Source organism: Danio rerio, chromosome 14 (assembly GCF_049306965.1).
Source record: "Danio rerio strain Tuebingen ecotype United States chromosome 14, GRCz12tu, whole genome shotgun sequence".
Classification (NCBI taxonomy): Eukaryota; Metazoa; Chordata; class Actinopteri; order Cypriniformes; family Danionidae; genus Danio; species Danio rerio.
In genome coordinates this window covers 56,008,770-56,032,616 of record NC_133189.1, presented here as the reverse complement: position 1 = coordinate 56,032,616, position 23,847 = coordinate 56,008,770, and the positions used below count along the sequence as shown (strand labels likewise).

Genomic DNA, 23,847 nt, shown 5'->3' with positions numbered 1-23,847 from the left:
CTTAGTGGTAATGCTAAATTGAGCTCTCATTTTCCACTTGTTTCATAACCTTTCAGGTAAATAGAGTAAATAAAAGTGCCAATGCAGTAAAAATGTTGGGTTGTTGTAAAAATAAAAAATGTAATTTCAATTTTATTTAAAAATTATCCCAAAGTTAGGTTTGATTATATTAGACTAAATGTTGGGTTGCAACGTTTAATTTAGATGACACTTTTTAACCCAATGTTTTTAGTGTAGTTATCAACATTCTTCCCATGTTTTTGACACACTTTCACAGATTTTACATTAGTTAATTAAATATTTGTTTATTTATATATTTCTAGAGCAAAAAAGCTGAACTTTGCATTGTTGGAAATAATAGTATTTCGTAACCCAACATTGGGTTAATTTCTTTTTATTTAAATTTAAATAACACCTTAACCCAATGGTTGAGTTACAACAACCAAACATTTTTTTTAGAGTGACTAAAAAAGTTAGAATTATTAGTCTCCAACTAGTCTCTCATTTTATAACCTTTACGCCAGGGGTGTCCAAACTCAGTCCTGGAGGGCCGGTGCCCTGCACAGCTTAGCTCCAACGTTTTTCAACACACTTACCTGGAAGCTTTAGTATACCAAGAAAGAGCTTGATTAGCTGATTCAGGTGTGTTTAATTGGGGTTTGATCTAAATTATGCAGGACACCGGCCCTCCAGGACCGAGTTTGGACACCCCTCCTTTAAGGTAAATAGAGTAAAATAGAGTAAGAAAATAGAGTATTTAGATTAACTAATACTTTCTAAATAAATACTGGGTTGCTGTAACTCAATGTTGGGTGAAATTTAAACAAACTCAACAAAGTTTTGATTAAATTTAAAGGACACTTTTTAACGCAGTGGTTGGGTTTGTCCATATTTGACCCAACCTTGGGTCAACAACCCAGCAGTTTATATAGAATAGTTATCGCCATGCTTCTCAAGCTGATCATTTATATTAAAATTAAAAATTGTTTTTTATTTTAAGTAAAAAAAAATATATATATGTTTAAATATGCAAATGGGGCATTATTTAATCAAACACAAGTTATTTGCATATATTTCTAGTGCAAAAATCTCAACTTTGGGTCAGGCACAGTATATATTTTATGTCATATTAGTTTTGGGAAACGTTCTCAAATTACTCTAAAATTAAATAAAATATATTTTCATAGAATAAAATGTTCAATAAAATCAAACAATTATGTATGAACACATGCCTCTGTAAAAGCCTTCAGAATATAGACATGAATAAAACCATAACCATAAAGTGTGGTGAACATAAGTGCAGCTGAGGTGGAGATTTATGACTCAGAGCAGGAGAAAAAAACGGCCTTGAAAACTCTTTGATTAAAGGCTACATAAAAACCTGTGATTAAAGTCTACAGACTGATAAAGTGTGATGACAGAAATGAGTGTGATAGAGGAGTGGACTGTGGAAGATTTTTGTCCATTAAACTAAATAAACCAACCGAGCAGTGTATAGAGAAACGTTTTTCCTGCAGCGTCTCGAATTAAAAGCAACACAACTAAAAGACATTCACTCTTTTTAAAGTCTTGCTTCGTTGAATTTAGTTGGGTCAATTATGGACAATATGGATTTAAAATGTAATTTATTAATAAAAAAAACTCCAATGTTAAGTTTCTCCATTTATAACACATTTTATTTAGAGTAAAACATTCCTAATGTTGATTTTGTGTTGACTTCAGGATCGCAGACAGAGCTGGAGAAGATGGAGAAACCTTTACTTCTCCTTTTCTCTATTTTGGCATCCGGTGAGTGAATTTAACGATTTAATCTGTCAAAAGCACTTCACTAGTCTAAAAAATTGCAGGGTTACTTTAACCCAATGTTGGGTCAAATATGGACAAACCCAACTTTGGCTTCTTTGTTAAAACTAAATTTAAAAGATGCTTTTTTAACACAATGGTTGGGTTTTCTTCATATTTGACCCAATGTTTGGGTTACAAGAACCCTGTTATTGTTTTAATTTAGTGCAGTGTCAAGCTTAGTCCAGCATTTTAGAGTTTTGGCTCAAAATCCAAATCATCACTGATGATTTCAGTCTGAAAACGCTTGATCACAATGAAAACGCTGGGGTGTATTAACCCAGTGTTGGGCCAGATATGAACAACCCCACATTGGATTCAATTGTTTTTTATTGAAATTCTATTTTTTTTTTTAAATCAACTGCTGAATTTGATTGTATCTGACCCAACATTGGGTTAATATATCACCATTTTTAGTGGCATTGGCAAAGAAAAATGTACTCTCTAAATATCGCTGGGTTGCTGTAGCATAATGTTGGCTCAAATATGGACAAACCCAATCATTGGGTTAAACATTTTTAAATACTTTTGATTCATTTCTAAAGCTAAATTTAAAAATCCACTTTTATAACTCAATGGTTGGGTTTGTTGATGTTTGACCTAATCTTTGGATTCTAACAACCCAGCATTTTTTAGAGTACTGGCTCAAAATCCAAATCATCAATGATGATATCAGTCTGAAAATGCTTTATCACACTAAAGAAACCGGGCTATATTAACCCAATGTTAGATCAAATATGGACAACCCCACGTTGGATTCATTGTTTTAAATAAATACTTTTTTTTTTTTAACCAACTGCTAAATTTGTTTGTATCTGACCCAACATCGGGTTAATTTAACTCACTATTTTAGTGGCATTTACAAAGAAGAATGTACTCTCTAAATATCGCTGGGTTGTTGTAGCATAATGTTGGCTCAAATATGAACAAACTTGATCACAATGAAAAAAACTGTTGTATTAATCCAGTGTTGGGCAAAAATGGACAACTCCACGCTTGACTCTTTTTTTTATTTATTTACTTTAATTTTATTTTTTAAAACCAACTGCTGGATTTGTTCGTATCTGACCCAACATTGGGTTAACATAACCCACCAAGTGGGTTAGTGTGCATTTACAAAGAAGAACGTACAATCTAAATATCTCTGGGTTGTTGTAACCTAATGTTTGGTCAAATATGGACAAACCCAATCATTGGGTTAAACATTTTTAAATACTTTTGATTAATTTATAAAGCTAAATTTAAAATACACTTTTTTAACCCAATGGTTGGGTTTGTTCATATTTGAGCTAATCTTTGGACAACCCAGCATTTTTTAGAGTACTGGCTCAAAATCCAAATCATCAATGATGATATCAGTCTGAAAATGCTTTATCACACTGAAGAAGCTGGGCTTTATTAACCCAACGTTAGCTCAAATATGGACAACCCCACATTGGATTCATTGTTTCAATTAAACACAATTTTTTCTTAAACATACTGCTGAATTTGTTTGTATCTGACCCAACACTGGGTTAATATAACTCACCATTTCAAGTGGCATTCACATAGAAGAATGTACTCTCTAAATATCGCTGGGTTGCTGTAATGTAATGTTGGGTCAGATATGAACAAACCCAATCACTGGGCAAAAAAAAAAGACTTTTGGTTAATTTTGAAAATTGTATTTTAAAGGCACTTTTTTATCCCAATGGTTCAGTTTGTTCATATTTGACCCAATGTTTAGGTTACAACAATCCAGATTTTTTTTTTCAATGATGATATCAGTCTGGAAAAACTTGATCACAATGAAAAAAAAAAAGAGTTGTATTAATCCAGTGTTGGGCCAAATATGGACAACCCCACATTGGAATCTTTTTTATTTATTTACTTAAATTTTACTTTTTAAAACCAATTGCTGGATTTGTTTGTATCTGACCCAACATTGGGTTAACATAACCCACCTTTTTTAGTGGCATTTACAAAGAAGAACGTACAATCTAAACATTTCTGGGTAGTTTTAACTTAATGTTGGGTCAAATATGGACAAACCCAATCATTGGGTTAAACATTTTTAAACACTTTTGATTCATTTGTAAACCTAATTTGTGTTTGTTCATATTTGACCTAACCTTTAGATTACAACAACCCAGCATTTTGGCTCAAAATCCAAATCATCAATGATATCGATCTGAAAATGCTTTATCACACTGAAGAAACTGGGTTATATTAACCCAACATTGGGCCAAATATGAACAAACCCAATATTGGATTAATTATTTAAATTCGTGGATTTAAATTTAAATTCTATTTTTTTTAATAAACTGCTGGTTTTATTTGTATCTGACCCAGGATTGGGTTAATATATCCCACCATTTTTTGTTTGCATTTACAAAGAGTGCACTTTAAATATCACTGGTTTATTGTATCTAATGTTGGGTCAAATATGGACAAGCTCAATCATTGGGTTAAATCAATCCAAAGATTGATTTGTCCATATTTGACAAAACTGTATGATTATGACAACCCAGCATTGTTATTAATATACAAAGATCAGTTCTTCAATTAATAAAATCCAACATTATAAACTTAATATGTGTCAGGTTTTGTGTCTCATGAGTGGTTGTGTGTGTGTTTGTTTTGTGCAGGGTATTGTAACGAACTCCCTGAGATCTCCACATCTGTGGTCATTTTGAGAGAGGATCTCAGAATAGGTCTGTATTCCTCATAACAGTTCCACTCCATGCACTTCAACCTATTTATGCACGAATGCAATATTTGTAAATTGTTTTATTTATCCGACAGGCGAATATGCATTTCAAATTGTAGCAACAGATCCAGACAATGATCCTCTGACATATAAAATCGCTGGAACAAATGCTGGTTTTTTCACTGTTGAAGAACACACTGGTATTGTGACCATCAAAATTCTGCTGGACAGAGAGGTACTTCACTTTTAAGAGTTTAGCAACAGTTGAGGGCCAAATTATTAGCCCTACTGTGCCACATTTATTTTTTTTTTAAATAATTCTCAGGTGTTATTTAACGAGTTGTTCAATGTTTTTTTGATTATATATATATATATATATATATATATATATATATATATATATATATATATATATATATATATATATATATATATATATTTTATGGAGAACGTGTTATTTATTTTATTTCAGCTAGAATAAATGCAGTTTTTAATTATTTTAACCCATTTTAAGGTCAACATTGTTATCCTCCTTAAACAATATTTGTTTTGGATTGTCTCCAGAACAAACCACTGTTATACAATGACTTGGCTAATTACCCTATGTTGTATAATGAACCTACAGTAGTTAAGCCTTTAATTTGAACTTTAATCTAGTAGTAATTTAAAAATATCCCATAAAGTATTATATTTATATATACACACATGCATGCATTTATATGAGAAAATGCTTAATTATATTATTTATATATAATTACTTTTTTTTTTATTGTGTTCAAAAAAAGATTAGCCTTCCTGTAAAATGAAAATTCTTTTTCCAAATTTTTTTAAAAACATATTTATGAACAAAAAGGGCTTAAGAGGGCTTTTCATTTTACATTTTTTTTTATCATAAACTTAAAGAAAAAAAAAAAAGTTAACCATTACTTGGAAAATGACTGAAAAATAGTAAAATGTTATAGAAGGGCCAATAATTTTGTCCTTAATGGTATAATATAAATTATGTATAAGTACAGCTGAAGTCAGAATTATTCGCGCCCAGTTAATTTTTTTCCCCAATTTCTGTTTAACGGAGAGATTATTTTTTTTAACACATTTGTAAATTATAGTTTTAACAACTCATTTCAGCACATAATATTTTACAAATATTTTAAATAATAAAATATATTTGTATATTTTTTAAGACACTTCTATACAGCTTAGAGACTTTTAAAGGCTTAACTTGGTTAATTAGGCAGGTTAGGGTAATTAGGCAAGTTATTGTATAACGATGGTTTGTTCTGTAGACTATCGAAAAAAAATATAGCTTTAAGGGGCTAATAATATTGACCTTTAAAACAGTGTTAAAAAATAAATAAAAACTGCTTTAATTCTAGCCGAAATAAAACAAGTAAGACTTAAGAAAAATATTATCAGACATACTGTGAAAACTTCCTTGCTCAGTTAAACATCATTTAGGAAAATATTTAAAAAAGGAAAAAATAAATAAATAAAAGGGGGGTTAATACAGACTTCAATTGTGTAAATAATTTGTATTTATATATAAACACACACACAGCTTTTTTTTGCTTTAGCTTATTTTAATACATAAGCACTACACTCTAAAATGGTTTGCTGTTTTAAATCATAGGATTAAAAGAATAATTTAAAGTTAATTGGGTTGTGTTAAGACAACCCAGCATTTTTAGTGTACATTAGTACATACATTACATTATTATAAATAAATTATTATTGTTATATATAGACCTTTTTCATGGCTGCTGCATGGAGGGCGCCATAGCGACCAGCGTCTTCCAGTAGAATGCTAAAAACTTCCGTTTACAGCGTGTACAACTGGTCATTTGCGCTCTGAAAATGGGTTTCAATGTTTTTAATGGATAACAGAGTGTTTTTGTGACACACAACTTAGAAATGTGTCTGTTAAAGCCGTTATAATCTGTCACATGTGGTTCAAGCACATCAGAAATACGAGAAAAACGTTCTCCTAGTTCACGTGTTTGCCGTCAGAAATACAGTGTGTGTGTGCGTTCCCGGCCTGTCAGCTGTTAGCTCGGCGGCTCTTTAACACACACGCACACAAACACACACACACACACACACACACACACACACACACACACAGAGAGAGAGAGAGAGAGAGAGCAAACCAGAGTACTGGCATGAAACTTAACAGGTATGAAAGTCGTGCAATTTACAAAAATGAGCAATAAAAGTCTGTTATTGATCCTCTGCTGCTGATTTGCTGTTCATTCTAATCGCGAGCCGTTTGTGTTTTATTTTGTGTGTTGTTTTCACCACGGTTTGTGTTTTTCTCTCATTTCGAAATGACACTAGTCTATATTTTCACTTTGTCACGGTTATTAAATCAGTGTGTCAGTGGCACAGTACAGGCTACGTGTGTGTGTCAAACATTTTGGTGATTTACATTTGTTTGGGCTGGTTATATATTTGAAATAAAGAGGAAATGTTGACTTTAGCGATGACGAGGCTTCATTTAAACTGCAGAAGATGCCGTCTGACAACGAGGGGAAAACGCCTCACAGCAGCTGTTTTCCATCCTATTAGATCACATTTCTTTAAATGATCAGTCCAGGAGATGCTGCTGATGGACAACAGTATTAGTTCAAAGAGGATAAAAGCAGGTAAAATAGATTAAAACTAGCGTTTCAAAGCTGTCCAAATGTGACTGTTTACACGCATCAGCTGCCGACCGGAAGTTCTTTGCATTCTCCTTGTGCATACACACAAAGCATTATGGGTAATTTTGCGTTCCAAGAAAAAGGTCTATACAGTATTACATTAGTAATAAAAAAAAAAACAATATTCATCTTGATTTAGATTCACAAGATCAGGGGTGACCAATTTCGGTCCTGGAGGGCCGGTGTCCCTGCAGGGTTTGGCTCCAACTTGCCTCAACACACCTGCCTGGATGTTTCAAGTGCAAGACCTTGATTAGCTTGTTCAGGTGTGTTTGATTAGGGTTGGAGCTAAAATCTGCAGGACACCGGCCCTCCAGAAACAAGTTGGGTGACAACTGCACTAGACAGAAGGCTATTATTACAAAACTCTTGATGAAAAAGTTCACTTGTGCTTTGTTTCCTCAGACAAATGATGTAATGACCATTGACGCAATCGTGAATGATGGTGTTTATGATGACGTAAGTTGGATAAAACAGATCAAAAAATGCTTCTTTAGTTTTTTGACTCATAGCTAGGCCCACACAGAATCTGCGCGCGCAGAATCCCGCAGATATTTAGCCCATCATTGATTCTGTTTATTTACTTGTTAAAGTGTGTAAACTTATATTCATTGAGTTTTTAAATTACAGTAATATTATTGACTAACATGAAAATGTTTATAAGATTTATTTACAATACAGTGTAAAGTAATATTTTTTGTCTTTTAGTAAAGATATTATATGAGACTTGCTTTGTTTACCAAATGAAGTGGATCTAATTGGATTGGCATTGTAAACAATAAATAAAAGTAAAAAATGTTTATGTTTTATTTCATATATTAAGGTTTTAGTTATGATACTCAAAAATCATTCTGCATAAATCTGCAGATTTTTAACAAAGTTTTGCTAAGAAGCGGATTATGTCTGACCCTACTCTGTTCATTCAGGTGAGGAAAACTATTTACATTAATGTAGAAGATGCCAATGACAACATACCAATTTTCAATGGTCTGCCGTACAATGAGGAGGTTCTCGAGGTGAGTTCATCATCCTAAACTGTTAAATCAGCAGTTTTCCATATTTTGTGATTCATGTTTTTATTTTTAATTGAATAAAATATTAATTACTGCATTTACATTACGCTGAGGGTTGGGTGTAGACATTAGGAAAATACAATTTAATTGGTATTTCAAATAATATGAATAATACTCTGTATAATTGCTGTTTTTAGATTACTGTGAAGGGGGTCGGGGTAGAGGTTAATAAAATACAGGTACTAATAAAAAATATAAATAATTCTCATTAACTTCAGGCCACAGCTGTATCCCTTCTAACAACAAACGCTTACAATATAGCCATAAACGAGATTGATGTTGTGAAATACATTAAAAGGGTCTTGTAAATCTATAACCCAAAACAAATACAGTATTAACAGTTATTTGAGCACACTTATTATTATACCCGTCAAAGCTTTGGATTTTATGCAGATTATTTCATGAAAGAAAGCAAGTCAAACAGGTTTGAGTGTTCCCAGATGAAAACAAAAAAAATTAAATGCAATTAAAATACACTTAAATACCTGCATATACATTTTTAGTACATTGTTATTTTTTGTGTTAAATAAAAGTTTGATGGTTCTACACTATAAATATACCAATTAAAAGTATGTTTATACTTCAGTAGGACTTTAGTACACTTGACAAAAGTATACTAAATACCAGTAATACTTAAATTTTTAGTGTACTACTATAAAGTACACTACAGAAAAAAACATCCAAGAGTTTTATTAGTGTGTTTTTCAAGTGTGCTTTAAATGCTTTAAACATTAGTTGATTTTTAGTACACTGTTTACATACTAATCCTAAGTTTAAAATAAGTTAATATATAAAATATCTATTAATATTGTATTGTAGTAGAAGTACATTTTCCCAAAAGTTGAACTTAAGTACACTTAATGTGAATGCAATATTATCACTAAAACTTAAATTGATTTTGAGTGTGGTAATTTTAAGTTTACATTAAATTGACTTTATTAAAAATCTATTAGTAATGTATTGCAGTAGAAGTACATTTTCCCAGAATACTTTTAATACAGTATTTAGCACACTTTTATTTTTTTTTACAATTTGTATATTCTTTTAATATATTACTATTATACTTTAAATTAGTCATAAATATATTTAAATGTTTAAAAGTAGGGTTCAAGTGTATTTCTAGTTGTAACTAAATATATATATATTTTTAAAATACAGATATAGGATGTTAAAAGCACATTTTAGTTCAATTTCATGGTGTCTCAAAAAAGCACATTTGAGTACACGTAGATGGTATTAATTTTATCTTAACATATACTTTATACCATCTTTTAGTACATTAAGTACAAAATAAGTGTGTGAAAATAGAGCACTTTTAGTGCATTATTTAAAAAAATATACTTAGTGTACTTAAAGTGTATTTTAGCACACTGCTTTCACATTTTCTAGATTCTTTTAATATATTACTATAATACTTTAAGCTATTCTTAAATATATTTATAAATGTTTAAAAGTAGGGTTCAAGTGTATTTCTAGTTGTAACTCAATATAATTTTTTAAATACAGATATAGGATGTTAAAAGCACATTTTAGTTCAATTTCATGGTGTCTCAAAATAGCACAGTTGAGTACACTTAGATGGTATTAAGTTTATCTTAACATATACTTAATACTATCTTTTAGTACATTAAGTACAAAATAAGTGTGCGAAAATAGAGCACTTTTAGTACATTACTAAAAAAAAGTGTACTAAGTATACTTAAAGTGCATTTTAGAGCACTTTTTTTTTTTATTACCTGGGTTGACACGAAGGTGAATTTGAATCGTTTTAAAGGCATTAAGATTTAGGCGGCGTGATGGTGTTGATCCGACCGGTTTGAATCTGAGCTGGGCTAAATCTGTCTAATCTGAACACAGACTGATCCTCCAGAGGAATTAATGCATCTGTTCTGTCTTTCAGGGTCCTTTATGCTTTTAGAAGATGTTTTTGAGATTCATGAGATCAAAATGTTATTACTATTATTATTGCTATTAATAATAATGCATTGTTATAATAATATTTTGTTATAATTAATATTATGGGTTATCGTTATTATTTTTGTCAATGTGCTGCTATTATCATTATTTACTTACTATTATTATTCTTATTCCTATTACTAATGCTATTATCATAATAGTTGTTATTATTATTAATTGGTTATTTATTAATAATAAATATTCTGAATATTAATAATAATAATGTACTACTATTCTTTATAATAATTGTTTATTATTATCATTTATCAATGTGGTGTTATAATATTATTAACGTCTTACTATTGATTATTTATTACTGAGTATTATTATTAATTTTAATAATGCATTGTTTATATAACATGAATATATTGTTATTATTGATTATTAATATAATTATTAATGGTTATTATTTATTTGTCATTATTATTACTATTATTTATTATCGCTGTTATTATTATTATATTAATTTTGATGATTTATTATAACGATTGTTATTAATAATCTATTATTATCATTAGGAATCATTATTATTATTATGTGATGCTATGATTAATCATTAATATTAATTATTAATGTCTCATTATTGTGTATTATTATTAATTAATATTATGTTCATTATCATTCTCTCTCCTTCAGAACACTACTGTGGGCTTCGTACTGTTCACAGCAAATGCCACAGATAATGATTTTGGCCAAGCAGGCATTGTGTCCTACAAAATTGATGAGGTTTATTTTTTTCCATGCAACTCTTATTGCATTTCTTCACATTTCAGTTTGACTGTTTTGATTAATAGCTCAGTATGTTTGTCGTAGGTGGTCCCAGATGACAAAGACATGTTTTCAATAGTTGCGACCACTGGAGTCGTCACACTGGTGGGAAATTTGAACTTTACTGAGAAAAGTCCTTTCTATCAGATCCGCATCAACGCATCTGTAAGTGCTCATTTTCAAACAAATCATTTATAGACAAGCAATCAGTTCAATGAATGGGGCTAAATATTTCTGTGTGGGAAAACATTACATTATTTCAACATTTACCTAAAGCTGTGTGTCTGTTTTGTCAGGATGGAGGTGGGGAATTGTATGGTGAAGAAGTGGTTCAATCCTCATCAGCAATCGCTTTTATTACGGTTATAGATGTGCCAGATATCGACCCACAGTTTCTGAATTTACCCAACAATGCTGCTGTTGAAGAAAACACAAGAGTGGTGAGCGCTGGTTTTACGTTTGTAATTTTATAATTAATTTGGTAATGCTCTACTTAACACTTTACATGAAGCTTAAACCTTTATAATCATGACAAAATGAATGTGAATAAAATTTCATGCATGCTTATGACTACCGTCACTAAGTGCACTGTAAAAAAATGATCTGCAGTAAAATTTACAGTATAACTGGCGGTTTTGGCTGGCAGTGTTACATTTTAGTCCCTTTTCTAGGGGTACGGAGACAAAAGTAACAAAATTTTTTTTTAATTAGGATTAAAAAAATATATAAAATTTTTATTGGATCGAATTAATAAATGAATTAATATTTAATAATGTGCGTGGAGAATCTCCTTTTTCTCTATCCTAGCATACTTTCACTTCAGATATAATAATAACAAAAAAAAAAAAACTCTGAAAAGAGATTTCAAAAGTAAAATATTTTCTTTTATTCACTGTTTAACAAAGTTTAATATATTTTTACATTTCCAGAAAGGGTAAACAAAAACAAAGAGATACTTAAATGAAAATTCTCCTAACCAAAATCATTATGACACGGTAAGGCCAAAATAACCAACAAAACAAAAGCTTCCTAAATTGACAAAAAGTTCTAGATTTCCTATAATATATATATATATATATATATATATATATATATATATATATATATATATATATATATATATATATAAAAATCCTCAAAATCAATGACAATGCTATACCCCGCAACCTGGCTAAATCCAGAAACAGGAGGAAACTTAAAGGATAAACCCAAAATAAATCAGCACTCGTCTCTCTACACGACTTACTTTTCACATAAAGTTACACGTCACACTTATTCACACTATAATCTCACAAGATTCACAAGCTCACAGTTCTAAATATCCAACACAATCTCTATCGCACTATAATCACTAGGATAGGGAAAACTGACTCTCTCCGTGCTTTGCCGCTCTGCCTCTTTATAAAGCCTGGAAGCTCTATCAACAGCAACCGCTCCGATTTGCTCTAATTGAAAACAGGTGCGGCTGGTTTGGAACGCTGCTCAATGAGAGAGAGAGAGGCAGAGAGACAGAGAGAGAGAGAGAGAGGCAGAAGCTGCGTCCCAAATCGCATACTTATGCACTATTCTACGCCATTTTGTAGTATAAATAGTATAAGTAGTGTGTTCACACTGAAAACTCTAAAAATAATAAGTGCACTTTAATTACCCGGATGATGCACTCATTCAGCCGCTAAAATGAAGTGTGTAATAATGGACACTTCACACACTCAACGAACGTAGGTTTGCTTACATAGCGGAAGAGGCGAAGCTATCGGACGCACATGTTGAATAACTTTATTTATTTTGGATGGTGAAAGCAAAATTTTCCTACGAGAGTGATTATAGCGCCTCCCTATGGTGAATGCGGCAATACTCACGGCAGGTATTATTTGATAATTCGGTCGTTTATTTCACTGATTTGGCAACCGTCAAACCTCATGGTTTGAATTTCCACTTAGTAAAAAAACATTAGTGTGCCATTTGGGACAACACTACATACATATACTATCCTGTTGAGTGTGTAAGTGCATAAGTACATCAGCTACAGAGACAGATTAATAAAACAAAAGGGGAGAGCAATAAGCTGCCACTCACACCAACAACTTATTACCTAAATACATCATAGGATGTAACAGCAGTGATATTATAAAATTTACAAGTGCACCGTAAATGCTTGAATTTGTAAAAAAAACTAAATCTTTACATTCTTTTTAATGTAATTAAGCAATATTCAATTAAATTAATTTTGGTTCTCCCTAACATAAATTGACAATTAAAATGTATTACATTGGAACACATTGCATGTGTAGCTTTGCAAGTAAAATGATTCATTTTGGAAATGACCTCTGACCTCTGTCCATCTCACTGTTTGCTTTATTTTAGGGTACGACCGTCTTTACTGTGAGAGCCAGAGATCCAGACACTGGCGTCAATGACAAGATCACCTTCAGCATTGACAGTAAGTCTGATTTCAAGAATGAACCTACATTTTATATCTACTAAATTTTCGTAAACGACAAATTATAAACTTTATTTGCATCAAAGACTTAATTTGCACAAAAAAATTCAGAATTCATAAAAATGTCACTGTGTTTGAACTCTTCAAATGTAAAAATTCTCGAATCAGCCATGATTAAATGTACAGTAAGAGGTGTTAAAGGTGCAGTATGCAAGTTGCAGTAAGTATGTTAAACTAGGTACTGCACTCCTGGCTAGTGTTGGGCGATATACAAAATTTTCAGATCGCCATATTGTCCCCCTGTGAGATCGCCGATACATGATACCATTGCAGTGTTAAGTTTATTTATATATCATTTTTTATTATTACATTTAACCATATCTAAACAGATTTAATAACCTTTCTGCTGACTTTTTTACTTATTTAATCTACCACATTTGCATTACGTTTGATCTTGGATAATAATTCCAACCAAGGCAAATCACCTTGCTCTTACAGCTAAATAGGCGCCGAGACTGAAATTATTTCAAACAAGACTCGATGCTACACAGTGTGGTACAGGACAGGACTTGATTGTGACTTCGGGTTTATGCCGTTATCCGTGGCCAGCGGGACTGCCGCAAAATGGATGTAATATACCTGGATGAAAGCAAATGTAATGATATTTATCTACGCACGAACTAACCAATATGTATTAAGGTCCTTCCAGACGAGAGACGGACAGAGGACTCGCCGCACGCACGACTGTTTATTGTCATGTTTTTGTTCAGTTGAGTGCGGCACGGCTTCAGGTCTAATCATCACAAAAGTAATCATCAACAGTGTCAATTAAACAGTGTTAATTAAATCAAATTTTGTTTTTAAGCCGATTATTTTTATTGTTATGAGATGTGGCTGTGCCCTCACGTGCAGCTTGCGCTTCAACAGCTGCTGAGAAAGAGAGAGCACAAGAGAGCAATCGAAGTAATTCATTTTTGTCCGAAAGTGTCACTCAAGTGATGTTGATGTAAACAGTTGAAGCTGTCAAATTATTTGTAGTTCATTTATTATTAATGATGATTAAAAATTAGGGATGTAACAATATTGTAAATACCGTCATCCCGCAATAGTCATTTTTTTCAATATTACCGTAGGCGAATGACTCAATAAAACTATATTTCTGAGAAAAGTTTGCTTTGGCGAAGGTAGTGGGAACTACAATTCCCATCAGCCTAGGCGTGGCCATCATCCTTTGCGGCCTGTTGTCGCTACAGATCCAGTAATGTGGAAATGGAGTGTGCTGCTAGTAGCGGGGAAGAAAAAGAGCTGGAAATGATCGAACCTAAAGCGGGTTTTAAATCGGATGTGTGGAAGCATTTCGGTTTCTTTCTAAAAAGATACGAAAAAGGATTAAAGGTGACAGACAAAGACAAAAACAATATGCAGGCACTGCCAGACTGTGGTGAAATATAAGTTGTGGAATACGACTAAAAACAGTCATGGGGACTGCAGAACACAGCACACTTGTTAGATTGATGCAGACATTGACTTGTACCGCAAAGAGACCTCTATCTCACTCATGGCTTGTCCTCTTAAGTGGTGGAAAGACAATGCACAACGTTACCCACTGCTGTCAACCTTGGCTAAATCATATCTCTCTGTGCCAGAAACCTCAGTCCCAAATGAGAGGGTTTATTTCTGTTGCAGGGGACATGCCCAGAGACCCCAGCTTTTACCAGATTATAGTTATATGATCATTTTCCTTAAAGAGCCCATCTCTATCTAAGTGAGTGAGTGATTAAATGTTTAATGTGATGAGTTTTCAACAATACTAAATTAAAACTTTATTTTTTTTAATGGTTTAATAGTTTTTTGTTATTAAAATTGAAAAATTGAAGTTCCTGTTTCGAAACTTACAGATAGATGGCTAATTTGTATGTCATTGATATGTTTAGTGCCAAAGTAAATAAACACTTTCGGCACTTTTTTCGAGTCTTTTCATTAGTTTTGTTATTCCTGTAAATTATTCAATAAATACCGTACCGTGCCATTCATACCGAGGTATTGCCGTACCGTGAAATTCTGATACCGTTACATCCCTATTAAAAATAATAATACTATTCAGTATAAATAAACAATAGTATAAATAATCAATCAATATGCAATTAAAACATGTAATAGTTCTACATTAATGTGAAAAGAGCTAAATATCATCTTTAAAATCGTCATAGGTTTCAGCTCTTGGCAATATCTTTGCCTATCGTCGATACATGATACTATCTTCTATCGGCACAACCCTACAGGCACAGGTTGCCAGATTAAGGACCAACAGGAGCGATCGAGTCTAACGATCAGCCTAAGGGCTGATTTAAATTGTGTTCTATATAAAAGCAATGGCACGAGATAGAAGGAATATTTTGTTTTTGTTTCAACCAACACCTAAAATTGATACATTAGAAACGTCTTTTATTTCTCATGGCTTAACAACAGAAAACTGACAATGATCAGCTCAGGTACACCTCATGTGCTTTATTCAGTGTTAAATGCTAATAATGTAAGTTTGAATGCCATTTTACATGACGTTTATTGTCATACTACTGAAAGCAGCAGCAGACAGTTCACCTCAGATCTTGAAAATAAAATAAACTGTTTAAAATTGAACTTCAGAACTGCGACTCAAACCAACACATATCAGTGATTCAGCATCTACATTTAATATTGTTAAATTAGTTAATTATTATTTTGATTATAATCCTTATCATTTCGTGAGTGAGTGCATATGCTGTGCTTCTTAATGGCTGTATTTAAATTTCTGTTGTCTTTCGTCTGGTTCAAACAGTCAAATTGCTTATCACTGCGTATCTCGTCACGTATCGTGTTGTTAGGACAAGGGGTTACAATGTAACCTGCTCACCTAATGTTTATGCTCGTAATATTTATATTATTTGATAATTAATAACCTCATGTGCAGGGCCAGATGGAATCTGTGGACGTTTTTTGCTATTTCTGCGTAGAATTTTGGTAAAAATCTGCAGATTTCTGCAAAATTATTTTGGGAGTATCCAGCGGAGTATCATAACTAAAACCTTAATATATTAAATAAAAAGTAATAAATTACTGAATAAAAACTGAATAAATTCAGATTTACACATTTACTTAAGTAAATAAACAGAATTCATAATAGGCTAAAAATCTGCAGAAATCTGGGAATTCTGCGAAAAATCTAGTGAATTCTGCACGAACAGATTCCACGTGGGCCTACTCATGTGGAACTGAATCTGCGTCTTATTTCAGAGTCTCCTACTGTCCATATATGTGGTTTTCCATCAAGGCAATCCAGAGTGCTGAAATAAACTGGCACTGGGCGGGTTAAAGATACCAAAACAAAGACATTGTTCCGGCACGTAATGCACATTTTCAAAGCAGAATATCTGACTTCAGCATTGTTTTTTAGATAAACAAGAATCACTGAGCATGTTTCTGAAATATCTGCAAACATGTTATGGTGTTTTTATGCTTTAGAAGAGTAAAAAACGTACATACAGCACCTTTAAGCTGGACATGTCCTAAAATCATCATTCTCTAGACCAGGGGTCACCAACATGGTGCCTGCGGGCACCAGGTAGCCCGCGAGGATCACAAGTGTTGCCCGCAGGTCTGTTCTAAAAATAGCTCACCATAGCGCCACTTACCAGTAAGCTTCATCTAATATAGAAGTAATCATTTAAAAATGTAAATATTTGCAGAGATATATAAAAATAAAGTGTTGCACATTGATACATTAAATACAGGGTATTTTCTACCCTGTTAATTAATTGTTGATAACTTTTGTGAGAATCATTAACATGATCAGTGTCTTCACATGGATGAATATCATTAATCATTACCAAAAACAAAGTATAATTAAAAGTAAATTGAGCAAATGTGTTATTTGAGAAGTGTTTAACAAACTGGTAGCCCTCCACATTGATCGGTACCCAAGAAGTAGCTCTCAGTTTCATAAAGGTTGGTGACCCCTGGTCTAGACCAATATATGACTTTGCTGTCTTTATTATCACTCTGTCCTTTTTGCACAGAGACTAATGCATCAGACCTGTTCCAAATTGACACAAACACTGGGATAGTATCAGTCAACGCTGAGATCGACCGTGAAGAATTACTAAATATAAGTGCGACTGTCGTACTGAAAATAAAGGTGAGTTCACTGACTGCTGAATTTAATTATCAAGGTGATTATCAAGTGATTAACACTCTCTATAATAACCTAGGATTCAGAAACGTGACTACTAATATTTTGCACATTTCCAAAAAAATTTCATACAATTAATGTATATTTTTATAATTTTTCCACAATTCTGATTACACTAACTTATAGACGGCTCCTTGAACAGCACTGCTTTCACTTCAGAACATATTTATTATAGTGCATGATTTGTAAACAAATACATTTTAGTATTTGCATCACATTTAAGGTTTTTCTGGCAAAGTAAACTTGCTTGTTAGCTTACCTGGTACAGCGTTAAACAAGGAGTTCACTTTAAAACCAGTATGAATTTCAAAAAAACTTTTGTATCCGAGTAGTTGGTCACCATTGGCTTTTATAATAGGGAGAAAATACTATGGAGGTCAATCGGAAAAAAAGGCAAATTTTGCTCATTTGCATATATTGCTATATATCAGATTTATATATTTATGAGCGCAAGTTGGATTTCTGTAAATTGCACTTTTTTTATTTGTATAGCTCTTTTCATGATACAAATTATACAAAGCATGATGCAAATCATGCAACTTTGCAATCCTCATTTGCAAAGTAGAAGCAAAGCATGTTTCTACTGTCAAACTCAGTTCCTGGAGGGCAGGAGCTCTGCACAGTTTAGTTACAACTCTAATCAAACCCTACTGATCGTACTAATTGAGTCCTTCAGGCTTGTTTGAAACATAGAGGCAGTGGTGTAAAGTAACTAATTACAAATACTCAAGTTACTGTAATTGAGTACTTTTTTTCAAAAATTGTAATGTACTGAGTAGTTTTAAAAATGTGTATTTTTACTTTTCCTTGAGTACATTTTTAGTGCTGTATCTGTACTTTTACTCCACTACTTTCCTTCAACCTGCAGTCACTACTGTATTTTTTCTTGTTTATGGGAATTAGAATAATCAGTCCTGTAATTCCTGTCCAATCAAATCACACATAGAAGGTAAATCGCATCATAATAAACTACTTCAAGACATGTGCACTTTACATTGCAGCAAACTGTTTGGAAGCATTAAGAGTCCAAGAAGATGTCCAAACTCTTTACATGCACTGACCCAGAGACTGTTTAGATCAGGGATGCCAAAACACAGTCCTGGAGGGCCGATGTCCTGCAGATTTTAGCTCCAACTTTCCTCAGCACACCTGCATGGATGTTTCTAGAAAGCCTAGTATGAGATTGATTAGCTGGCCCAGGTGCGTCTAATTGGGATTGGAACAAAACTCTGCAGGACACCAGCCCTCCAGGACTGAGTATGGGCACCCCTGATTTAGATGCATATCACTGATGAGAAGTTTTTAATGTATGATGACCGAAATGGCCTTAAACACCCAGCAGGCAGAAGACGTCAACATGCCGTCAGATTGAAATAGTACCCTAACGTTGTGGAGACGCTGCATTTTGTTTCGAAATGAAAATCGGTTTTATATCAGAACTCAACGTCAGCCCGATGTCAATGTCCAACCCTAAACCAACCAAATATCAACGTCTAATGATGTTACAGCTTGACGTTGTGTCGACGTTACCACTATGACGTCTATCAGACGTTGAATTTTGGTTGCCATAACTGATGAATAAACGTCAGTATTTGACGTCAATAGGATGTTGATTTAAGATGTCGGCTCGACATTGGATTTTGGTCACTTTCTAACAACCTAAAATCAACCAAATATCAACGTCATTTGATGTCATTATTGGACATGAAAATAATGTCCTTAGACGCTGGCTAGACATAGAATTTTGGTCACCTGACATCACAACCTAAATCTAACTCAATATTAACATCTTATGACATTGTGTGCCTGCTGGGCAATAACTAAATGCACTACAAAATGTTACGTTTACACACATACACAAATTACATGTAAATGCATCAACTTTTAACAGCGTAATACTCACTACTCATGAGTACTTTTAAAAGGGCTACTTTTTACTCCTACTTTGAGTAATATTTACAACAGGTACTTTTACTCTACTCACACTACATTTTTAGGCAAGTAATGGTACTTTTACTCTACTCACACTACATTTTTAGGCTTGTATTGGTACTTTTACTCTACTCACACTACATTTTTAGGCAAGTAATGATACTTTTACTTAAGTATGCTTTTTCAGTACTCTTTCCACCACTGCATACAGGTAAGTATGTTGAAGCAGGGTTGGAACTAAACTGTGGAGGGCCGCGACCCTTCAAAAACAGAGTTTGACACCCCTGGATTAAGAGTTATGTGGCTATTACGGGTTATGATGAGGCCCATAAATGTAGAAATGTACAGTAAACAGTCATGCAGATAATAGATTCATGCTTTTTTGCTTGACTTTTCTTTTTATTCTTATCTTCAGGCAAGTGAGACAATGCCTAATGTGAATGAAGTCATTGCAAGCACAATAGGAGAACTTCAGATTTCAATTAAAGACGAGAACGACAACAGCCCAGAGTTTTACGAGTGCGAAGGTGAAGCCTGCATGAAGAAAGACAACTTTGAAGGCAACGTTGATGAACATTCTTCTACAGGACTCGCCATAGCAAATCTGAATATAAAAGTCAAAGATCTAGACGGGGTCTGTAGCTAAAATGGCTCTGTTTTTTTTTTTATAATTTCATTCAAATGCTGATTATTTATGCTGATAAATGTGTTGATCTTTTATGTAGGGGGAAAACAGCAGGTTCAATCTCCATCTCGATGGGCCTGATAAAGATGCGTTCAGAGTCAGTCCCACCTCGGGGATGGGAGAAAGTACTGTACAAGTGCTTGTGAAAGATCCTCAAGCTGTTGATTATGAGATCAAACAAATAATGAATGTTCAGGTATGTATCTGAAGGTGTGTCTCTGGAAGTTAACCACATAAGATGGTACTTTGGCCACTGCCAGAATTATCCCAGCTTAGAGAAAAGGTCTTTGCCTGATTAAGATCAGTTACTTTCAGAGCGATTACAGATATCAAAGTGCAAATGCTGGACACTACAGTGTGTGCTCTTTATTGCTTTGAGGTTATAACACCAACCTGGAAACCAGGAGATGTTTGATTATTTTATACTTCATGATAGCAACCAGCCATAAAACTGCAGCAGTTAATTTAAAGGAACACTCCACCTTTTTCTTTTCATTTTGGAAATAGGCTCATTTTACAGCTCTCTTAGAGCATTCGTTCCCAAAGTGGGGGTCGAGGGACAAGGGTAGGGGGAGGGTGGTCACTTGGTGATTTTCAGCAATCATATTCATTCTATGTAACTATTAGAATTGCTATAATGTATTTATAACCTAGAGAAGTTTTGGTGCCCACAGTTAATAATTGCATAAAAATTACATGCAAATAAAAAAAATATATAGATTTTTTTTCATTGGATTGTAACCGATGGGGTGATTATGTTATAATAAAAACATAACAATATAGCATCAGATGCAGCAGACTGATTTTATGGCACTAGATTAAAACGTTCTGACACCTTTATGACACTCATGTACATTAAAAAGCAACTAGAATGCAAAATCCAAAAACGTTTGGACAGAATTGGAGTCCACTGACATATTAGAGAGATATAAACACAACAAGTCCTTTTTTGACAATTCCTGACGTTAAAATAGGATCCAAATCCCAGTGATTTTGAGGGCAACCGCAAAGAAATGTAGGAGTGAGGTATCCCTGCCCAGCAAAATGATTGACAGGAGCGTATTAACATGTCTATAGAACATGGCAAAGAAACTGGAATTAAAAGATCTGTTCAGCTCTCTGGGACCAGCTGTGGCTCAGTAATGAGTTTTACAAGTTTAAAACGTAAATAAAAAGAGAACAAGCTCATTTGCGTTCAAAGAAACATGCACATTTTGCATTGTATGATAAATAGGGATGGGTATCATAAAATTTTTAACAATATAATTATTTTATCAATACCACTTATCGGTTCGGTACTTTAGCGGTTCTCTTATCAATACTTTTTGTAGTGTTTTTTTTTTTTTTTTTTACCAAAACAGAATTTACAACACCTTATTTTAATATTATGTTTTTAATGTAAAATAAAACGAAACAAATAATTGTAAAACATTAAAAAAAAAAAAAAATCCTGTAAATGAATGTGGAATCTTTTTCTGGAGAAAGATCAACATTTTTGTCTTTTCTGGCAGAAGTCGGGACTTTTCTTGGTTTATTGTGCTCCCTGCAGCTGAAAATATCCTCTTTGAGTTGCAGAATGCAGTTAAATGAGATAATGTAATGTTTTTTATTATCGCATTCACATTAATGAGTCAACAGTGTTTTAGGAGTTAACTGTGTTTTAAAACAGTTTTGGAGTATCTTGCAATGTGAAGATAAGCAGTTTTTTAAATAATTTCTTAATAAGCATAGTTTATTATTAGGCTATTTATAGGCTATATTTGTAAATACAGCTGATATAAAAGCATTTTTAATGTTTAAGATTTATTTAGGCTACTGCAGAAAAAAACTATGTTTTCATTGTAAGGTTAGGGTTAGCCTAACCCTAACCCTACCTATCAATATTATACTAATTAAGGTGATTGACTGCTGGCATAACGAGGTGGATGATCATGTAACGTTACCATTAGTAGCTCAGCAGTCAAAACATTTTGATTTGTCTTTCTGCAGTTATTGCACTTCTAAAGATACTTTCAAAACAACTTGTTGCAACGGGCGTTGTCGCTGTGCACTCAGCAATATAACCCGTTTGGTTTGCTCCGCAAAGCTTATGAGCTGCATGTGTGCAAGTCTGTGTCACGAGCTATGTTTGTGCGCTCAGAGTGAATCTCTGCTGAGTGCGTGCAGCCAGAAACTATGAAGGCGTTTATAATTGATACGCTCGCTGGAAACACGAGCATCCCATGTGAGATTGCCAACTGTGCAGACCAATAGTTAAATTATGCTACTCTAAGTAAAGTTTATTCAGCAATTCTCCAGTACCGTTAGCAGAATCGTTAATGTCAGAGTTTATCGATACTTCTGTCTTTAATAATGTAGCACCGATACCGATAAAGTACAGAGTTTCGGTACCCATCCCTAATAATAACGGGTACCACTTCAGACTATATTGGTGGTCACGAGTCACTGGCATTGTTATTTTGGGGGTCGTGGGTTGAAAAGTTTGGGAACCCCTGTCCTAGAGTTAAATAATTGAGTTTTACCACTTTTGAATTTATTCAGATGATCTCCGGGAGCACTTATAGCTTAGCTTAGCACAGATCATTACATCGGATTAGACTGTTACAATCTTATTTAAAAATGACTAGTTTTGATAATTTTCCTATTCAAAGCTTGAATCTTCTCGTTACATTGCGTAGTAATTCTGTTGCTAATTGATATTTTCTATGCTGACATAATCAAAAAACTCAGCTGCCATGTCATGATTGTAACAGCACAATGACATTACACAGCTCCCAAACTTTACTGTTGTGAATTTAGGACTGTTTTACTTTGTTATGTGTTGTATAAACTTTTCTTTCTTATTTTACTTATTTTCCTGATAAATCAGTGTTCGGAAAACCTGTCTGAAATATGTTTGATGATTATAACATGCGCTTTTTAATATTTCACCTCCTAGATTATTGCTGTGGATGCTAATGCTGACTTCACCTCTACAGCCACTGTCACCATTCACCTCAATGACACAAACGACAACTTTCCTACGTTTGAGAAGGAACTTTATAAAGAAAAGGTTTTTGAACACTGTGAAAATGGAACGATTGTGGCGACTATTACTGTAAGTGCATCTTTAGTTTATCATGTCCTGGTGATCAAGACTAATTTTCTGCTTTAATCACTGATGTTCTTGTTGACAGGCAACAGATGCTGATGCTTTTGATGAGGGGAAAATCACCTACAAACTGATGCCAGAAAGCATGTATGTTTTAGACCACATTTGCTGGGCAAAAATTCCACAATATTTTTCTCAATAGTATTAGTAGTAGTTCAGTTATATACTGCAAAAAATGCTTTTCTTTCTTATATTTAATATCTTGTTTCTAGTCCAAATATCAAAACATTCTTAAATCAAGAAGCATTTTCTAGACAAACAAAAAATACTGTCTTATTTTAAGAAATAATGTGCAAATATTAAGTGAGTTTTTTCCTTAAAACAACCAGAATAATCTGCCTTTTGGCACATGATTATTATGCATGCAGATTATTTCGCTTGCTT

The 23,847-nt window shown here is 33.2% G+C and overlaps 1 protein-coding gene and 1 long non-coding RNA gene across 5 annotated transcripts in view; both read left to right on the top strand.

Annotated features, from left to right (window-relative positions):
* The window catches only part of LOC137487628 (uncharacterized), a 545,963-nt gene that overhangs the window by 234,894 nt on the left and 287,222 nt on the right, over positions 1 to 23,847 (top strand). The window lies entirely within an intron of this gene.
* cdhr2 (cadherin related family member 2) overlaps positions 1 to 23,847 on the top strand; it is a 53,094-nt gene that overhangs the window by 3,300 nt on the left and 25,947 nt on the right. For 2 of the 4 annotated variants that reach the window (XR_012390011.1, XM_017359165.4), the window contains exons 2-15: positions 1,723 to 1,788; positions 4,470 to 4,535; positions 4,627 to 4,766; positions 7,636 to 7,689; positions 8,157 to 8,246; positions 10,896 to 10,985; positions 11,073 to 11,192; positions 11,324 to 11,467; positions 13,392 to 13,467; positions 17,523 to 17,641; positions 20,043 to 20,261; positions 20,353 to 20,508; positions 23,251 to 23,409; positions 23,489 to 23,550. Coding sequence is in view for 3 of the 4 variants with exons in the window: in XM_017359165.4 (XP_017214654.3) it covers positions 1,746 to 1,788; positions 4,470 to 4,535; positions 4,627 to 4,766; positions 7,636 to 7,689; positions 8,157 to 8,246; positions 10,896 to 10,985; positions 11,073 to 11,192; positions 11,324 to 11,467; positions 13,392 to 13,467; positions 17,523 to 17,641; positions 20,043 to 20,261; positions 20,353 to 20,508; positions 23,251 to 23,409; positions 23,489 to 23,550 (1,538 nt within the window). In the remaining variant the exon portion in view is untranslated. Of the gene's footprint in view, positions 1 to 676; positions 722 to 1,722; positions 1,789 to 4,469; positions 4,536 to 4,626; positions 4,767 to 7,635; positions 7,690 to 8,156; positions 8,247 to 10,895; positions 10,986 to 11,072; positions 11,193 to 11,323; positions 11,468 to 13,391; positions 13,468 to 17,522; positions 17,642 to 20,042; positions 20,262 to 20,352; positions 20,509 to 23,250; positions 23,410 to 23,488; positions 23,551 to 23,847 lie in introns of those variants that run through there. The other 2 variants (XM_073922317.1, XM_073922318.1) reach the window with 2 other exon arrangements.